At 37.3% G+C, this 20,643-nt stretch overlaps 1 protein-coding gene across 1 annotated transcript in view; it reads left to right on the plus strand.

Moving 5' to 3' along the window:
• NDFIP1 (Nedd4 family interacting protein 1) overlaps positions 1-17,032 on the plus strand; it is a 48,908-nt gene extending 31,876 nt beyond the window's left edge. The window contains exons 4-8 of the mRNA XM_020902854.2: positions 3,242-3,329; positions 4,271-4,395; positions 6,657-6,723; positions 9,948-10,053; positions 15,988-17,032. Coding sequence (XP_020758513.1) covers positions 3,242-3,329; positions 4,271-4,395; positions 6,657-6,723; positions 9,948-10,051 — 384 coding nt within the window. The 3' untranslated portion in view covers positions 10,052-10,053; positions 15,988-17,032. The remainder of the gene's footprint in view (positions 1-3,241; positions 3,330-4,270; positions 4,396-6,656; positions 6,724-9,947; positions 10,054-15,987) is intronic.
• Positions 17,033-20,643: the final 3,611 nt, after the last annotated feature.

Consider the following 20,643-nt stretch of genomic DNA (forward strand, 5'->3'; position numbering starts at 1 on the left):
CATAATGATTTCAGATTCCATCTGGCCTGATGTTACTTCTTGGAAGTGGAGGTGGGATGTAATGAAAGCCAGTGGAGAATTTTGGGCACTCGTGATTCATGATGTCAGACCCATAAGTGATACAATTGTGGTTTCACATGTATTCATTCAGGTTGAAGCTGGTGCAAGTGGGACCTTGGATCTGATATACTGGGAGAAAGGAGAGCAGGATCCAGTCCCTGGAAATGGGGCAGTCAGGGCTCCAGACCCTAGGCCTAGCAGGAAGCTAGAGTAAAAGATAAGAATAAGAACATAAGTTCAGTCTGGGCAGTGCAATGACTCAAGGCCTAGAAGTTCAGGCCTTAGGATGATAGACTGCAGATCACATCTTCCATGAAGGGTAGCACTCCTAAAACCACTGCTTGGCAGAAGTTACAGTTCATAAGCATAGTCTAGGCTGATTCTGCATGGTGACATGCATTCACTTCTTACAGGTGCAAGGAAGAACCCTCATGGAGCTCATTGTCTAAAGAGAAAACAGTGTTTTTATAGTTAACGTGTATTAGAAGCAAACAATGTGGTTGACACTGTGTTTTGTGCTTATATATATAATATATATTATTTTCAGTCCTCACAATAACCTTGCAAGGTAGAGATTATATTATCTTCATTTTACAGATGCAAAAATTGAGACCCAAAGCGATTAAAAATTGCCCAAAGTCATATAGCTAATTAAAGTAGCATAGGTGAGTCAAGCCCAAATGTTTTAGACTCCAAAGTCCTTGTATCTAATCTCTAGACTTCTTGAATTATGGTAACTGTCCCATAGAAATAAACCAGGAGATTAATGCTGCTTAATCACAGAACTCTGTTTTATTTCACAAATATACGCATTTAAGAACTTCTTAAGGGGTTCTATTATTCGACAAATATGTATTGAACACTTTTATATATAATTTGCTATGTATTTTGCAGTGGATAGATAGAAGGCTTTGTATAAGGCAGTGCTCCTGCCATACAAGAGCTTAAAGTCCAACTAGGGAAAAGGCCCACAAAGACCTGTATCTTAAGGGGCAGCACAAGAGTAGTGAGCATTAAGAATTGTGAGTTTAACCTTGTGATCATGGGGAAGATGGGATTTGAAGTGGGCCCTGAGTTTTGATGGAGAAGAACATTCCAGAGGGGAAAGCTCGGAAAGCAGATGTGATTCAGCCAGGTACAGGTCTGTTTCTGTGGTTGTAGTGATTGGTGTCGCTTCAGCAAAGAGTTTGGCCAGAACTGCAGGTCGTAGAATCTTCCGAATGCTAGGCTGAGACATTTAGAATTTACATGTAGGTCTCACTGAATCCTTCAAAGTTTTTAAGCGTGGGTATGATAAGACAAGTGTGGTGTTTTAGAAGCAGTAACCTGGTGACAATTTTAGGAGGAATTCTGGGACTAGAGATACCAAGATAGAAAGAATGGTTAGAAGACATTTATAGTCTTACTAGGCATTACTTCCTTGTATTTTGGTAGTTTATTTTGAATAGTTACGCACAAAACGGTTTCTCTTTTTTTATTTTATTTATCTTTAGTTTTGGCTGTGCTTGGTCCTCGTTGCTGTGCTGGCTTGCCTCTAGTTGTCGTGAGCGGGGGCTGCTCTCTGTAGCAGTGCAGGCTTCTCATGGCAGTGGCTTCTCTTGTTGCAGAGCATGGGCTCTAGAACACGTGGGCTTTGATAGTTGTGGCGCGTGAGCTCAGTAGTTCGGGCACATGGGCTTAGTTGCTCTGCAGCATGTGGGATCTTCCAAGATCAGGAGTGGAACCCATGTCCCCTGCATTGGCAGGCAGATTCTTTACCACTGATCACCAGGGACTCCCACAAAACAGTTACTTTCTAATTTGGCAAAGCCTGTTCTTCCTGCTAATATGAATTCAGAATACTAGGTATTTCTTATTTTAAAAAATATGAGAGAACCCATTCTTGTATAAATTTCAAACATTAGAGGAAAGATAGTAAATTAGATGAAGCTGCTACTTCCACTTCTTCATTTCCCATTCTTCAGGGGAATAAGTTAACAGTTTATTAGGAATGTCCCCATCCCTTTTCTGTGTAGGGCAAGTTTTGGTTCTCCCTAAAGTTTTCTTTATTTGTTTTATTTATTTTTCATTTGAGGAACCTTCACTGGATTGTGTATAAATCTACCACTTTAAGTGTGTATTCATTTTTTTTTTTCCCCAATATTTCAGTACATACCTACAATTAGTTGAAAAGGTAGGTGACTTTCCTGGTGATCCAGTGGCTGAAAATCCATGTCCCAGTGCAGGGTACAGAGGTTCAATCCCTGGTCTGGGAAGATCCCATATGGTGCAGGCAAACTAAGACTGTGCCACCACAGTTGCTGAAGCCCGCACACACTGAAGTCCGTGCTCAAGAGAAGCCACTGCAGTGAGAAGCACATGCATCTCAGTGAACAGTAGCCCTTGCTCGGCACAACTAGAGAAGAGCACGTGTGTGACATCGAAGGCCAAGCACAGCGTAAATAAATAAGTTTTAAAAATTAAAGAAAACGGTAGGCTACATGTGTTGGTGTCAGTGTTGGTCAAGATCATGTTCCTTCTAGACTTGCAATTCTTTGTTTTCTGGTTAGGATGGAAAGGGTTCTCTCTGCCAATAAGATTGGAATTGAGGTTGTTTCAGGCCTGTATACCGATATAAACAAACAGTTCCGGAGTTGAGCATGGGCAGCACTGTTAGACTCTTCATATATGTTCACAGTATCTTCTTCCACCTGCCCCCACTAAGTCATTCTCATAAAACTCTTGAGCTAATCAATGGTATCTTCTAAATAGGCCCAGGATTACTAATATTCTGGGCTAAACAGGCCCTGGATTACTGATATTCTAGCATTTAATTTTAAGCCAAATGTGTAAGAGAATTTTCTCCTTTTTCTTTATATGTATATTTCTTTATGTTTATATATATATGTATATATATAAGGAAGAGTGAATAGTTCTTTGTGAACTTTATAATTTTTGAAATACATTGTTAAAGAACTTGGGTTAGAAAGTGAAAAATTCCTTTCATTTCAGAAAAAATTTTATCTTAGAAGACCAATGAAAAATTTAACATATACTAAACGTTAATGCTCTTAGTTTTAAATTGAGCCAAAGCAGTACATTTTCTCCTTGGAAGTCACTTTTGTCCCTTTCTCAGTTTTTCTTGATGTCTTTCCTTGCCTTGAAATGATTTATTGTGAACTTATCTTTTCTTTTCATTTAGGATGAGGAGTTTGCAGGTCGGGAGGAGTTTGATGATCCTGACCAGATGAGGATAGGAAATGATGGGATTTTCATGTTAACTTTCTTCAGTAAGTGTATACACACAGCAGAGCCCCTCCCCCCAAACCAGAGTGCTTTAGATTCTGAGTGAATATGATGAAATTAAAAGAACCAATTGAGCTAATATTTTAATAATTTTATGTATTTGATGCTTTTTACTGACACGTTCAAAGCACAGTACACTTTCGTCTTAATTTCCTGTCTCTATCTTCAATTTCTGTATCTATGGAAAATATAATTAAAGCAGTTATGGGGGATTCTGCATTTTTACTTGAGCTGAGCTTCATTTTTCTGATCTTCAGAACCCCTTAAGCATTCCTCCTACGCATTCTTGACTTGTAAAATAGGAAGTAAATGCCTTTGTCTGACGAATTCTGTTTTGCATGCTTCTATTTTCCAACACATCAAAGTCAGCCTAATTTTTCCCACTTGATGTTATTTTGCATTTAACTTTCCATATGCCTGACTTGGAACTGAGCAACCATTTCTTTTATTTGCTGTATTAAAAAGATATGAAGGAAATGCAGTGCTTTTATAGGTAACACATTGTGTAAGCTGTCAAAGTTTACAGAAGCAAGAGGATGAATGACTTGAATCAGATTATTTAGGGGCACTAATTTAATGTTCAAATAATGTTTAATTACTCAGGTACAACACGTACAGTAAAGGGTGCAAGTCATAAGTATGCAGCTTGGTGATATTAAGTTATTTCTTTAAGTGTATAGCACTAGATGTAATAATAAAACACTTGATGTTTAGAAACTATGCTTTCTTGTTTGCTTTTGGGAGGAAGACAGAGGATGGCCATTTTGGGGAAGTGAGGTAAGAGTTGTGGGGGGTGGGCTCAGCTCGTTTATCCTTGGGAAAGCCATTTAAACAGAAGTAAATGCAGAGTGCGCCCTTAGAACTCTTGCTCCTTGGATAACAGGACGTGTCTGACCTGCCTCTGTTCTTCTCTCGGCTTTTACAGTGGCATTCCTCTTTAACTGGATTGGGTTCTTCCTGTCTTTTTGCCTGACCACTTCAGCTGCAGGAAGGTATGGGGCCATTTCAGGATTTGGTCTCTCTCTAATTAAGTGGATCCTGATTGTGAGGGTAAGTTGTACACCAGCAGTGATAGTCTCTGGAGAAGAATGGGTGGAATAATTTTGAATATTTAACTTTTTTATTTGCTTTTTTGGAATTATCTCAACATTTAAAATGATTTTTTTTTTGTTTGTCTTTGTTCTGGTTTCATAAAATTGAACCTAGATCAGGTGTAGTTGGTTCATCCACACAAGTTTTGTAGTCAAGTCTACAAAATATCAGTGGCCCTAGGACATCTATCCTTGTTCAGCTGCTTTCTCTGTTCTTAATGTTTATAATGTGATAATATATGTATTTGTTCTGAAATTAGTTGTTTTTATAGTAAGAGTCTATTAACTTTCTGGTATCTCATCAAAAGCAGACATTCCTCTCATTAATGCTACAGAAGTTTTAGTCCTTCTTCTCTCTTCCCCTCTCTTCTTTTCTATCCCCTTCCTCTCTCTCAACCTTCCTCCCTTCCAAGTTTGGTTGTAAGTAGCATCATTCGTTATGCCAGGATGTTTGGAGAGCCAGAACTGTTCAACAAGCCCTACTCCATTAGGGTCCCTTATCTCTAAAGTAAATAAGAAAGAGATCTTAAGTGATGTAGGAGTTACCAGTTAGTTAGAATTGCATGAAGTAATTTAAAGTTGTAAAAGATCTAGTCTCTTAAAGTGTCTGCTGATTTCAGATAAGTTTACTGCCATTGTTAACTTTATAATATAAAAACAAGGTGTTTATCATAAATTGGCATTATTAACTAATGGGTGTTGACTGAGCCATGAAGGTTTTCAAAGTTATTTATTCTAAGGCAGTTAGCATTTTTAGAATTCCAAGTTCCTTTGAGAATCTGATAAAAATTATGGGCTTTTCTCCTAGACAACTGACATATATTCTCCTAAAACATAGTCTTTAGGTTACGAACTCAAGCCATAAAGAAGTTTTTCATTCCTTCTCTAAATCTTATTAATGAAGAAATAAAACTATTTTAATGCTCAAACTGTGCTAAACTCTAGACTGTGTTAACGTCTTCAACAGAAGCAAGATCAAAGTAGTTACCAATCTTTTTATTTTTACTAAACTTTTAAAAGAATTAATCAGCTGTTATCAATTAGGATGGTCTTTTGAGTAACAGAATATGTAGCTCAAAAATGGCTTAGAAAACATTGGGGAAATTTTATTTCCAGTGAAAATAAGTCCTGACATGGAGGTCAGTTAAATGTTTCACTGACATCATCAAGGACAGTTGACAGGTGGCTCAACATGTTGGTATAGCTGCTCTTCCCTTAGGGTTAAGATAGCCATGGCAGTTTCAGGCATCACATCAGAAACACAACAGTCCTCAGCAGAAGAAAGGAAACTATTTCCTCTCCCTTTCTTTTTAAGAGCTAAGAATATTTCCTAGCAGCCCTTAGTTCCCACTGGCCACAATGGTATCATGTGCTATATAGTCCCTGGCAAAGGAATGGGATTATCATCATGTACATGGTAAAGCTTCCAAGGTCAAGGCATGGCTGAAAGGGCAGGAACAAAATCAGGGACCATTAGAAAGGAGGCCAAATATAGTTGAGTTTGGCACTGCATAAGCAAAATAAAAGTATCATCAAGACATATTTCTGAGGCTTCCCTGGTGGCTCACTGATAAAGAATCTGTGTGCCAATGCAGAAGACACAGGTTTGATCCCTGATCCAGGAAGATCCCACATGCCATAGAGCAACTAAGTCCATGTGCCGCAACTAATGAGCCTATGCTCTAGAGCCAGGGAGACTTAAGTACGGAGCCCACAGGCCACCAGCTACTGAAGCCTGCGTGCTCTCGAGCCTGTGCTTCGCAACAAGAGAAGCCACAACAGTGAGAAGCCCGTGCACCGAAACTGGAGAGCAGCCCCAGCTCTCACAACTACAGAAAAGCCTTCACAGCAACGAAGACCCAGCAAGGCCAAAAATAAATAAAATTTCTTTTAAAAAAAGACATATTTCTAAAAGGGGAAAAATACTTTTAAAAAAACAAACAGGTTTGAGCACTTTCAAAACAAGGAGTATGTAAAGCTGAAAGCTGTCATATTTCAAGATTGCTTTTCTTTGAAACGAAGTATATTAGCAAATACTGTAATCATTTCAAATCTGTACACTATAAAATACTTTGACTAAATTTTTAGAAATTTTTGTAAGCACTAAATGAGCAGCAGCTTTTGTGTACAAGATAAAATCTTGTGTTTTATAAACCCTTAAGATGAAATGTGAAATAATACCTGCAGAGGTTCTCTAAAGTATTTTGCCTTATTTTTCAGTTTTCCACTTACTTCCCTGGATATTTTGATGGTCAGTACTGGCTCTGGTGGGTGTTCCTGGTTCTAGGTAAGTGCTTTTATTTTATTTATTTATTTATTTATTTTAGGTAAGTGCTTTTAAAACAGACAAAGGAGAGAAAAGATTATGTTAAATTTTAGAAGTAAAATTACTTTTAGTAAAGCTTCATCTCTCTTTCTATACAGTAATAGCGATAATAAGTATACTTTTTAAAATATGTCAAAGATTAGGCTGTTATCACCATCAGAGTAGCATACATATTCATAGAATGTCTCTTAGTGGTGGTAAATTTTTCCTAACCTGTCCATACACACTTCTCACATTTTCCATGTTGCCAGAGGGGCATACCAATAAGATGACTTTTTATAGTCCTGAGATTTTTTTTCCCTCTTGTGAGTTATTGCCACAAAGGGTTCACAAGCCCAACCCCAAACTGCTTATAGGTATACTGTAACCTACTGAACTACTCATGAGTGTATGTGGCCTATCTTCAGTTGGATATATCAGTAGAAAGCAGAAAATATATTGTCTTGCATAACTTCTGGAAGAACCACCATTGGCTGTCCAGAATTCTTTAGTTTGCTCTTGATGAGAATAAGATTTTTTTTTTTAAGGTTGTTTTTTTTTTTAAACATACCAGCCATTTCAGGTAGTTGGTCTTAAGATTATACTTACTAGTGTAACTTTTTATTGTAAAATCTTTTCTTCCAAGACATCTTAAAGAAATGAGCAGTGTTGGCTTCCTCATTCTTTGTAGAGAAAATTTGTATGATATAATAGCAGACCATGATCATTGCTGTCATTTCTACAAGACAATAGAAGGGGCATCTTGTGGCTGTTAAAGGTGGTGTAATTGTCTCACTCTGCTTCTGTGGCATCATTTTCTCCTATCCTAACATTTCTTCTGTCTCAGGCCTTTTTGTTATCTCCTCAGTTTGGATCTTTGGTTCCCAGGGTTGCTAATGGGTCTGGCTAGCACAGTGTAAAGCCCATGACCAAAAGCTGCTTGATATATTCAGGGCCTACCTGCTTTGCCTTGGGTAACAGAGTCATGCACTGATGACTCTAAATTTTACTTAGAAAATACAAGTCATTCATGATGCCACCCCCTACCTCCCCAGTAGCATCATTTTAGTCTACTCTTGGTCACAGCATTCCAAGGAAAGATACATAGTGATTTTTACCCCTTCTCTTGATTACTGAGAAACTTAATATTTAAAAAAAAACAACCTACAGGAGAGTTACTTTAGAGAAGTAGTTCCTTGACTTGCTGTTCTCCAGACTGTATCTTTAAGAGAAAGTCTGACTCCTCATCTTCTCCCAAGCCTAAAGTCCAAGCAAATCCTGAATAAGCCAAAGAAGAGCCTTTAAGCATAATTTTAGGTTGATTGTTGACAACATAGATAATTTAAAGAAATCTAATAGGCTGATTTCCTTCCTCTATTAAAGTTTCGTGGGAGATGAGTTTATAATATTTTATAATTGATCATTCTTGCTGTCTTACTGCTTAGTGGTAAGCAGAAAATGGTGAGACTGCAGATGTACTTAGTATATTTGGATCCAATGTTTGAGTCATCTTTGGCACTCCTTGCAGAGAGAATCTTTTGTTGTTGTTGTTACTGTTTTTTTATTTAGTTAGTTTTTAAGCGGGGGGATGGTTTCCTGCAAAGACCAGGTCTATACAAAGTTCTTGAGCTGGCAGCTCATAAGCTACATCTAGCCTATAGTTGTGGCTTGTATATTCCATAGTTATTTTCAGAAGTTATTTTTTTTTAGTTGTCATCATTAAATTGGCTTCCCTGATGGCACAAGTGGTAAAAAACCTGCCTGTCGATGCAGAAGACTTAAGAGATGTGGGTTTGATCCCTGGATCAGGAAAATCTCCTGGAGGAGGGCATGGCAATCCACTCTATTGTTCTTGCCTAGAGAACCCCATGGACAGAGGAGCCTGATGGGCTACAGTGCATAGGGTCACAGAGTTAGGCATGACTGAAGCGATTTAACCCACATACTTAGCGCACACACGTCATATAAAAACCAAGAACTTTCACATAAAATATCTGAATTTTTTTTACCTTTTTAAAATTGAAATATCTAGCAAAACTGACCTATATTCCCATATGGCACCCATCCTTTGACTGGAGTTAGGTTGTATTGTCGCTGATTTTGGTGCCAAACAAGGTAGTTTTCACTGTGCTTAGTGCTGATGACTCTTGGTTGCTGCCTGATATCATTTCTTTTTTTTTCTGATATCATTTCTGACTGAGTGCAAGGCATCTTCCACTGCTTGAGTATATTTTAAAATGTATCCAAAAGAAAGTTATTGCTCAGAGCCGGTGAGATGGGAGGAGGGTAGGAAATGCGGAATGGCTACTTAATGGGTACAGATAGTTTTAGGGATGATAAAGAATTCTGAAATTGGATTATAGTTTTAACTACTAAAAGCCAGTGAATTGTACACATTAAATGGGTAAGCTTTGTGATATGTAAATTATATCTCCATAAAGCCGTTTGAAAAAATGTGTGTAAGACCAGGGGCCACCTCTGGAGGAGGAGGGCCAGGAGTGTGTGAGCTACCACTGGAGGGAGCTCATCATCTTCCCTGCTGACTCCTAAATTAAGAATGGAGAAATAGAATTTAGAGTTGAGACAGAATTCTTGTAAAGGTAAGGGCAGCCTGACATCTAGTGGACAGCATTGTGTACTGTTGACAGAAAAAAAGAAGCCATAACAAGGAAGGATGACAGTTTTTTTATTTGAGAAAAACACTGTTTATAACCTCTCTGTTTTTAGTGTTAATTATCTTGGAATACTATTTTGGAACTCAGAAAGTAAGTTTTGGAATCCTTGGCTGTCCAGTGGTTAGGACTCCACGCTTTCACTGCTTTGGGCATAGGTTTGGTCCCTGGTTGAGGAACTAAGATCCTGGAGTGGGTAAGGAGAGTAGGTTTTGATAATGCTTCTTAATGAGGCTTCCAAAAGTAAATGATGTAAATGTTTGGCCCCATCTTGTCTTTTGTTTTCTTTTAGACCAATTAGATTCTGAATGTGCAAAAGAGACTTTTTTTGGCTCTTGAGTTTATATGTTGTCACTGAGAAATGGAAAATTTGGTGTGATATCAAATCCTTTGAAAATTTTAGAGGAAATTATGTCTTGATAGCTTTTCTGATAACAGAAAAATGAAGTGTTTGGTATCAGGAGGGATATTTCTGGGGATTGGAGTTAATGTGTGAATTCTGAACTCATTCTTGACTTTTCTTTTTTAAATTAGGCTTTCTCCTGTTTCTCAGAGGATTTATCAATTATGCAAAAGTTCGGAAGATGCCAGAAAATTTCTCAAATCTCCCCAGGACCAGAGTTCTCTTTATTTATTAAAGGTATTAAAGAAAAAAACTTTATTCCAGTCCCAATGTAATCATGTGATGCATGGGTAGATTACTGTTGACGTTTAGAGTAGAATATACAACCTGTGGTAGGGGATATAGAGACAGTAAGGAAGCCATAGTCCTTTCCTTTTAGTTTCTAGTTTAGTAAGGGGTGTTTCTATGAAAAAACTTTCTTAAAAGGCAAGTTAAAAAAACTATCAGAGGAGACAACATTATCTCATGTTTGGACAATGCAGAAGAGAGTTGACTGGGACTCAGGGTCCTTAATCTTTGAATCATGAATCCTGAAGCCACTGCTTGGGTTGTACTAGTTCCAGAGGTAAGTAGTGAGAAGGAACCTCTCAGGCCTAATCATTAAGCTCTGTTTTGTGGGGCCCCTAAACCCAGAGCTGGGAGAGTCCACAGTACTTGAGGAACTCCTTATGGCTACTGACAAGCCTACCAAGGCTTCCATCTCCTAAAATCAGTGAGGGACTTTCCTGAGCTTTTTCTTCAGGTTCACATCCTGATGTTACCATTCTGGTGGGAGGGTCAAACCTAAGGAAAGGAAGGGGAGAAAAGGGCCTTTTCTCCTGCCTAGAACAGGACTAAGCCTTGCCAAGGCTGTTTGGTTCCCCCATGGTTTTCCCCAGAGGCTGACTCCATCTTGCATCACCAGCTGCAAAAAGGAGGAGACAGGGAATCTTGGGAAAGAGTACACCAGAGAGAAGTCTTTGGTAACAAAATCTGATGGGCCTTCTTGGAACTGATTCTTTGTTCCTTAAGACTGTTAAGGACAGGTAGAGCTAGGCTCGTTGAAGACATCAGGCAAGGATTTGTGAAGGTTGTAACAGCTGAGATAAACCTAGAAAGTGTAATATGGAAAATGATAGTGGAAAATGTTGGGTGGGGAAGCCTTTTAGAGTCACCTGAGGCAGTGTTGAATAGGAAGAGAGGTAGAGAAGTACGCAGCTGGCTCAAAGGAAGCAGCTTGTAACATAAAGGAGTGTTGAGAATTAAGGCTGGAAAGTCAAGCTGAGAGCATTCTCAAATATCTTGAGCGCTAAGCTCATTTGCAGTGGAACCTTCGAACTCACAGAGCAGCCCTTTAAACCCAGTCACGTATTGGCTCAACACAAGGCTGATGTGAGCCTGTATTTGCTGTTGGGTTATTTCATAGTTTTTGTAAGTAATCATATGCTAAGAGTGGAGTTTTCAGTTTTGAAGATTTGTTATGGTCTTAGGGTACAGAGTAGCATTCTCAGTTTTGAAGATTTCATGGTAGTCTCAAAATATGTGCTTCTAGAAAAGAAAATATCTATCGTATTTAATTTGCCAGATTGTGAGAGGGTGTTGAAAGTCTTTAAGCAACAGAAGAATACGATAACTTAAGTGAAATAAAAATGTTTTCAAGCATAGCATAATAGTAATAACTAATATTTGTCAACTTTTCAATATGTCAGATACTGAAATAAGCATTATACATGTACTCATACATATACATGTACAATGTGCTTGTATAAGCAACAAAAGGTTATTAGTGACAGATAAGTTCAGATACATGCATGGTAGAGTATATTCATAAGGCATTCTTAAAAAGTTAAAGCATGTAAAGAACCTAGGTTCTTTTGGTTGAAGTCAGTTTCTTCAAAAGAGTGTGTACTTTTATTTGAGAGACAGTTTTAGTCTTTATGAATTTTTTTTTCAAGAAAAGGAATGTTTTATTACATGTTTAAAATGTCCTGAGACATGATGTGTCCTGAATTTGAATTGGGTTACATAGTCTGGGTGCAGATGGACATTGACACACTCGCCTCGGCCCTAACCCCTGTGATGTATCTGTTACATCCTGACTTTAAGAGGCTTGTCAGATGTTTTGTGTGGTTTTAGTAGGTTTATGTAGTTACCATTGTCATTTTTTTTCTCCTTGTGTATGTCTGATTATAATTTATAGTTACTTCTCATCCTTAGCTTTAACTCTTACCTACCATGGTTCAAAGTTAAGTCTTTGGGTGTAGTCACAGTTTTCCTGATGATGAGCTTCTGAACCCACCTCCACATTTCCCCTCATCCATTGGTGCCCACAATACCCTGAGAGGACAGATCCCTCCCTCCCTCTCTGCCTTCCTTCCTTCACAGATTCTGTATATCTGGTGTATTGGTGGCTTTGAATTTCTAGATGAATGAGGCCACACCTCTTTCTGGTCACTTCATTCTTCTGGTCGAAGGCAACTTCTGGCTTCATTAGGGGATGCATACTTTCTTTATCTTGCATCTAATACAGGACAGGTTGATTTGACAATGGAAGTGGAGAGAAAGCCTGAACTTTGCAGTTTTCCTGTATTGTGAGGGACTTTGAGGATTTTTTTTGTAAAATTTGTTGTTTTTGTTTTGACTTCCTAAAATTTCTGAAATGTTTTATGGATATATTCTAAATGTAAAACAGTGCATATTTAGAGTTATGATTTGAAGTAGGCAGCCCTTAGTTAAGCAGTAATGCTGTTGGAGCTGTGAAGGCGTATTATAGATCTGGTATTCTCTGTGTTTTGGAGTCAGAAGCATTACAACACTTTAGGAGTTGTCGGAAACTTAGAGGTGTTTCAGTGGAGGGCATAATGGGGTTTCATTGCTTTCCTGTCTGACTTTGATATCCTAGTTGATTTGAAATCATCCCTGACATGCCTAGAGGACTCAGAGCTCTAAATTAGGGGTTTAGAGACTTAGAGCAGCATTTAGAATTTTAATGACTTCCTTACTAATTTTCAGCATCCTCAGAAGGAATCCACAAAGCTATAATATCCCATGGGACTGAATTTCCTTTATTCATTGACACAGGTAGGAATTGTCCATCCAGAACCAGAAATAGAATGTTTTCTTCCTCTAGTTCATAGGAAATTTAGTTTAGTTTGAAGATGTGGTAGAAAACCATCATGTAAGATATGAAGATTTTCTTTCACTGAGACCTCTTACTTTCTTTACTGAAGGTATCACTGGTTAAAAGCTAGCTGTGGGCTTACTTTTGCCAGAAAGCCACAGATAGGAAATTGCTAAAATAACTTTGCTGTAGAGAAAAATAACTCAATTCCCATGCTAAGGTCTGGCATGTATGAGGATAGTGACTTTTCTAGTTAGACTGCCCAAAATATAGTGTACACACACACAAGGCTGCCCAAAATATGGGATACACACACACAAACCTTGAAATACCCTCAAAAGGTCTTCTTTCTTACCAGCCATAATAGGTATTATAAAAGCTGAACACTAAAGGTCATATACTATAATCACAGGGTAGCTCTCGGGTTCCCTTCTGTAGCTCATTTAAGCTTATAAAGGAAATCTGGTTTCCTGCCTCACAGCAAGAAAAGCCAAAAGACACTGCTAGAGCTAGGCACAGTGGCATCGAGAAGTGTGTGACTATGAGGAAGCAGGAAAAACAGTATGTTCCTTCTATGTTGTATGAAAAGAAACAGATACCTTTTAGAAACATCTTTATCTGAAATGGTCAAAAATATAAAGTGTCCATACTTTATCTTATTTACCAGTTAACTGGAAAATAAATTTCATCAAGTCCCACTTCCTTTGATGCTGCCAGATAATTGAGGAGTTAACTATACATAGTAACTATAAGGTGGTAACACAGTTAACCAGATTCTAACTATACTCCAAAAATATTTGTATATGCAAGGTATAATGGATCTTAAATTTGATACCTTAACTACTTCTGAAATAGGAGAGGAAGAAAGTTTATAAGCCCTGACAGCATTAATGAGATGGGGCCCTTCATAATTAGATAGTGATTGCTGTGATCTGGTGAGTTATACATTCTAGGCATCAGATATCTTCTTACGTTTTTTGCATATGATGGTAAATGTTTTCATTTTCTTTTTTTCTATAATATTCCCCCTCCTCCTTAATACATCTTTATTTTCAGTTCACCTTAAGTTAGTTTGACTTATTTGGGCTGTGTTGTAAAGTACCAGTACAGTAGAAAATATTTCCCATGGAATTTTTGCTTAAAAAAAAAAATCACACAGGGTCCAAGAAGAAATCGCGTAGGCTGCTATATTCCCTTGTTTCTGAAGTGATCTGATCTAAAGTTTAGTGGTGATATTCACAGTCCCTAAAACCTGTCTCTTTTCCAGTTTACATTCCATCATTGTTTTTGTAGCAACCTGTGAGTCAAATTGATCTCAACAGGCCTCTGAGTCGTAGAGAGCAGTGAATACCTCTATAGCAATCTTTTTCATTTGGAGTTTGTATGGTGAATGACATCACCGATTAGTAGACCTATCTAGGACCTTTTAATGGATTTTTTTTAATACTGGAGAATAGTTGATTTACAATGTTGTGTTATTTTCAGGTGTACTACAAAGCGATTCAGTTATACATACACATATATCTATTATTTTTCAGATTCTTTTCCCATATAGGATATTAAAGAATGTTGAATAGTATTCCTTCTGCTCTACAGTAGGTAGGACCTCTTAATGGATTTTTTAGTGTCTTTTGGGTGGCTCTGACTTTGAGGGATCTGCTAAAACTAACTTATCTCCATGCACATAGTGTGAACTAAGTGACCTGGTAGTTAGTTATCTGGACTGTATCTCATATTCTTGCAAAACTCTAGTGTTTTGACCTAATAGTAATTATTATATCAATTTTTATTTATTAATGGTAACTGATAAAACTGAATTTACTTAGACTTGTAATGAGTCTAACTAGCCTCATTGCAGAAATCTATTTGTCATATGCCTACCAGACAGATTTTATTTTTGGTTCAACTTGGCTTCAGGAATCCTTATATTCCTGTGTCTTTGTCCTTACACATTCTGAAATCTCCCTAAAGAAGAGTTGCTGTTATATCAGTATCATTGGTTTGCTTCAGATCAAAACACCAACTGAATATGAAGTTTGGGAAGATATTAATGTTCAAAAAGAGTATGTTGATTTCTTCCAGACTTGTAGCTTCTCTGCATCTTGTCAACTTTTTAAAGATGTATGCAGTAGTCTAATCAGTCTATAAAAGGGCTGCTTGTGGCTTTTACAGTAATTTTGAAAGATGGAAAGGCCTAGGTATGAGCCCATCCAACTTTCACTTGGTGTAGGGTACCACAACATAGTTTCTCAAAAGCTTTTATTAAGTGTTAATGTATCTCTTTAGAGTATTTTTTTGGCACTAATACAGGGAGTTATTTGTATTTTTTCCATGAGAACCAAACCAGTTTATATGCCAATACAAAAATTCATCAAAGTGTTATATGAAAATTGCATTATATAATAAATGGACATCATTTTGAGAGTATTTATTTGAGTCATGTAAATTGCTTTATAAAATTGGGGCTGCATACACTTTTTTTCTGTCTACCAGAGATACCTCCCCCAAAATACAGTAACTTTTTTCCCCTAATTATTGGGAAGAAGTACCTGTGGTTCCTGTGAGTTTGCAGCTGCTTTCTAACTTTGCCGTGCTCCAAGGATAGCATGACATCACTGGCATCCTTCTTGGAAATCTTTCATGTGAGATCTGGCAGAACTGGCAGGGTAAACAGCTTCAAGTGTGTTTGGAAAATTACCTACGCATTTGGATTCTGCTGTCTCTTTGTCCCCAAGTTTCAGTCATTGCCGTTGATGTTAAGTGTGGGATGAAGTGCTCCTTGAATTCTGTTCTTGTGTTAGGTTGAGAGAGAGAGAAAACGATCCCTGACTTCATGGTATTTAGAGAAAGCATTTAAGTCTTTCCTAGTTCTGGAGACCATGATAACTTTAAGAACCAAAAATGTAATGTTTATTGAATACTATGATGTCAGTGTATAGTAATCTTAAAGCTATGTTAAAATGTACTTCTTATGTCTCCAAACATCCTGCCTTCTTTTGTGACTACATCCTTCTTTTAGCCAAAATAACAACCTAACCAGAGTTCCAATATTCAATATCCTTCTCTGGCAGATGTTTTCTGGCGAAGGCCTTCCTGCATTTATGAATTCTCTCTCAAGAAGCAAGAGAACACCTGCAGGAAGTGAATCAAGATGTGGAACACAGAGGAATCATCACTTGCTTTAAAAAATAAAGTACTGTTGACAAAGATCATTTCTCTCTATTTGTTCCTAGGTGTAAAATTTTAATAGTTAATGCAAAATTCTGTAATCATTGAATCATTAGTGGTTAATGTTTGAAAAAGCTCTCGCAGTCAAGTCTGTGATGTATTAATAATGCCTTATCTATTGTTTGTAGTCATTTTAAATAGCATGAGCCTTGTCCCTGTAGTCAGTAGGGGGCAATCTTGCTTTTATTCATCCTCCATCTCAAAATGAATTTGGAATTAAATATTTTAGTGTAAGATATGTATAATGCTGGCCATTTAAAAAAGGGGTTTTCTCAAAAGTTAAAACTTTTGTTATGACTGCATTTCTGCACATAATCCATTTTGCTGTTAAAAATAATCTAGAAATTTATTTAATTATACTGTGAACACCTGGAAGCAAAATCATAGTGCAAAATACATTTAAAGTGTGGTCAAGAATATGTTCTTAATTGGTAAAAAATAAGCATTAATTTCTTATAGTCTGTATTCTAATTTTGCAGTACCTTATTCTGTGTTGTGTACCTAAGGGATTGTAAAGGTGTTGTCACTGTATAAAATAGAAAGGACAAGGACAAATGCAGCATAATTACTAATAAATTGCAGTTCTCGACACTTTCTATATGATTGGAATCCCTGCCCCCTTTTTTCTTTTTCTTTTGTCTCCTGATGATTAGGCCAGGGGCTAGAGTAGAGAGGGGATTAGGTACTAGGAGCAAAGAAAGAACTAGCTTGGAACTTTTGAGATGATCCCTAACATACTGTACTACTTGCTTTTACAATGTGTTAGCAGAGACCAATGTGTTATAAATGTAGAGTGATGTGCTTTCTGCCAAGTGATAATTCACCCTGGTTTGCTATGTTAAAGCTGTAAATACAACAGAACATTAATAAACGTCTCTTGTGTAGCAACTTTTGCTGTGGATTACTGTTTAATTTCTTGGTTTGCACTTATTAATTGCCAAGGCAGTTTTTTCTAATCTTCATTCATAGAGATACATACCCAGTCATTCAATAAACACAAAAACTGGTCTTGGGCCAGTTTTTTTCTTTTTTAGCACGGGAAGTTTCTTTCATATCATATTCAGTATATTCCTTAAAATGTATTAGTTCTTCAAAAGACGATGGGCTAAAATAAGGGAGGAGTTGTAGAGATTGTAAGTCATTCTGGAATTCCAATTATGCTTCATTTTTAGACATAATCTTAGATAATTTATTTCCAATGTTTTCTGCATGTTCCCTGCATTTGCCCTTTTTCTCAGTTGAACACAGTCAACTGGTTTTAAGTCCTGTGAGCAAGTGCCCAGGTGAAGCTAAAGCTTTCTCCTTCCTCCTGATTTTCTATTCTTGTCTCAGTAAATTTAGAGACCAGTAGTTTTTATAATATCAGCTGTTTGGTTTTCTCCCCCTCCACTTAATATATAAAGAAAAAATGTAGCAAGATGGTTAAATAACTATACAAACCAGCACTAGCATGGTATGATAGCTGCAAGTGTTCATTTATTTGCTGCATGTGAACATCCAGGATCAGCTTAGGAAGTAAGTGTTCAGGGGTATCAGTAGGTAATGCATAGAAGTGTGCATTATTTGAAAGCCAAACAGGAAAACTGAGTGCCTCCTGGAACAATGTTTCAAAGACTGCTTATTCTAACTCATTTATTGATTACAGTAAGTAATATAACATTATGTTCTTGTTTACAAGTTATATTTTACAACAGATACAGCCTTCAAAGTCTCTGAAGATTTTTTAAATATTTTGAATTAGATTGTACCAACCATAGACTTTGGAGGAGTTTATAGCCTATCATGTTCTGATAGTCTGAATAAATTTGGACATTGCAACAGAGAGAGCTATTTAAATTATCTTACAGGACAAAATAGAGGGGCCCTAGTTTTGCTTTGTGTTTACTCTGTAGGTCTTATGCCTTATTTGACTTTGTGTATTTGAGGGCTGAAATATTTGGAATACTTATTTCTGCATATTTCTGCAAAGTCCTTAAGACTTTGTTATACGTAAACCTAAGGTTGGTATGCTTTAAAATTAATTAGGATGGTGATTTCTCTCTTTCTTAAATGTTCTAAAAATTCAAGTCTTTGCAGATATATAAGTTACCTGGGGTCCTCACTGTTAGGGTGGAAACGTTTGTTCTGCAGTATTACTTTTTATTTTTCTCATTTCTGTGTCCCTTTGGTGGGTTCATCATTAAGAATAACCCTTTCAGATAAAGGAGAAGTGTTTAAATTATTTGAGAGAATACTGAGGAACCACTGTCATTTGCACAAGGTTACGGAATAAATTGGCTTTGACCTTGGGCTGAGGGACAGCTGGGGCTCATCTATGACTTCAGAGGTCCCTCTTGCCTCTGACTTACTGTTGCCAATTGGAATGATGCAAACGAAGTTATCTGACTTGAGCTGTGTCCCGCTGTGGGTTATTAGTAACCCAGATGAAATTTCTTTTGGCCTTCATTATATTCTTACACTATATTTAAAGGTAGAAAGAACTCCTGAAAGGGAGTTTCAGGGCCAAATGATGGGGTTGCCTGAGGTGTCAGAGTTCTAGGTGAGAATCAGGAAAAATATACCCAACAAATGGAGTGCTGGCCTCAGCTTTGAGTCCAACTCTACCACCTCTTATAGATATTGAGGGGTTGGATAGTCCGTATTGAAAAATCACTTGTTCCTAATACTAGTAAATACAGATAATGAAATTTTAACTTAAAACATGCCAAGAATAGACACAGAACTGTACTTCTATGTAAAATACGAGAGAATAATTTATGAAAAAGTAATGTGGGTCCTACTACCTACCTGAATCTGTTTTTTTGTGAAACCTTAATGATGAATACAGGAAAACCATGTATGACTATAAGATGTAGCTTAATAATTTTCAAGTTTGGCTGATGTTTATTAGCTAGTTAGATTTTCACCTTTTCAGGCCTTCTGAAGATAATTTGAGGGATGATGAGAGGTGTAGTAAAATGCAAATATGTTTCTATAGATGGTTTGTGCATTAAAAAAAATTATTGCTTTGCATGTTTTTAAGCCTAAATAGCAGTTACAGTCTCCAAGGCCGATAAGGTGAGATAAGTGAGAGCATTTGGTGCACCACCAGGACTAAAGGTAAGTACGGGAGGTGTAACTTCTGTACAGTGTGTGGTTGTCCCATTTAGAGCACCCGCAAAAAGTGCTCTTTTACAGGGTACTTTGGCTCTCTCTATGTTCTGCCGCTGAGATGGAGGACATCCAAAGACACCAAAATTCTTTAAGGGAAGGGTAAGTTCAGGTCGAGAATAAAAGACTTGCAGGAGGAAAGGAGTTACAGAAACTGATTTTGTGTTCTAAAAAGGGGCTCTTTGATAACCAAGTTACTTTCTGACGTACAGCTTTATGACCTATAGAAAGAACCTGCTCTTTGGACAACCTAAGTGGAGAGCTTTCCTCCTGAGGACAGTTTCTCTATCTAGAAATTTGAAATAGTCCCATCTGCTTTGTGGCTTTTTGGTCCCCTCAACCCTCCAGTTAAGTCTCAGATGTTGTCACTTGTAGTATAGATACATTATTTCAGTTTTGTTTTGATGCCTCTTTTTGCTTAAAAATCTGTTTTATTTACCAAGAAGCATTGCATTCTGATTTTGAGAGTTTTAATTCAGTTGGCAAATTTGTAAGATGTAAACTTAAAGGCAAATTATTAAACCTGAATATGGAATATGTTAAATAACGAGAATTATCTTATGTTTATGCAGGATTTCATCTAGGTCAGAAACTGGGATGTAGTTTTGTGAAACAGACATCTCCCTACCCTGCTTTGTATCTTGTTCATTCTGCTCTGAAAGTGATTCGTTTTTACGAGTTATGTGAGAAATGAAATATTTCACTGACTTTTTCTCATCCTTATGTGATTGCAGGTTTATAGACAACAAAACGGAGAAAAGCGGTTTCCCTAACTCTTATACAAAGATTAGTGCTGAACTGCTGAGAAGTCTGTATTCATTGTTATTTATTAGTTACCTGGAAGGTTCACCAGTGGGTCAAAAACCTAAAAAAAAAAAAAAAAAAACTCAGATATAGGGAAGGTGACCTCTCGCCACGAAGGATTATCAACTAAACTATAGAACTAAGGGAGTGCTGCCTTCTGACTCTGAAACCCAGCCTGATTCTCTTCTGAAATTCATCCTGGGCTGCACTGATTTTTCACCTTGCTAGTTAGGGTTTGCATTGACATCCCCTACTGAGAGCCGCTTCCTCCATTTAAGCCAGTTACTTCCTGAGCCAAGGAAAGAGGATTGGAGCAACCTATTATCATAACTCGGCTAGAGTTACACTTGATGAAACATTCTTGTTTTCATTTGCACAAGAGTCCGAAATGCCTAAAGTGTCCCCTTAAGTGAGATTTTAGAAAGAATTTTGCCATCTGCTTCCTGATTCCACATCTTATTTTGACAGAACATTTCTTAGGCTATGTGTGGCAGTCACTAGGTTTAGATGTCATTCTGGTCATTTTAGTATGTTGGTTTTTTTCT

This window comes from Odocoileus virginianus, chromosome 3 (genome assembly GCF_023699985.2).
Source record: "Odocoileus virginianus isolate 20LAN1187 ecotype Illinois chromosome 3, Ovbor_1.2, whole genome shotgun sequence".
In the NCBI taxonomy this organism is placed as follows: Eukaryota; Metazoa; Chordata; class Mammalia; order Artiodactyla; family Cervidae; genus Odocoileus; species Odocoileus virginianus.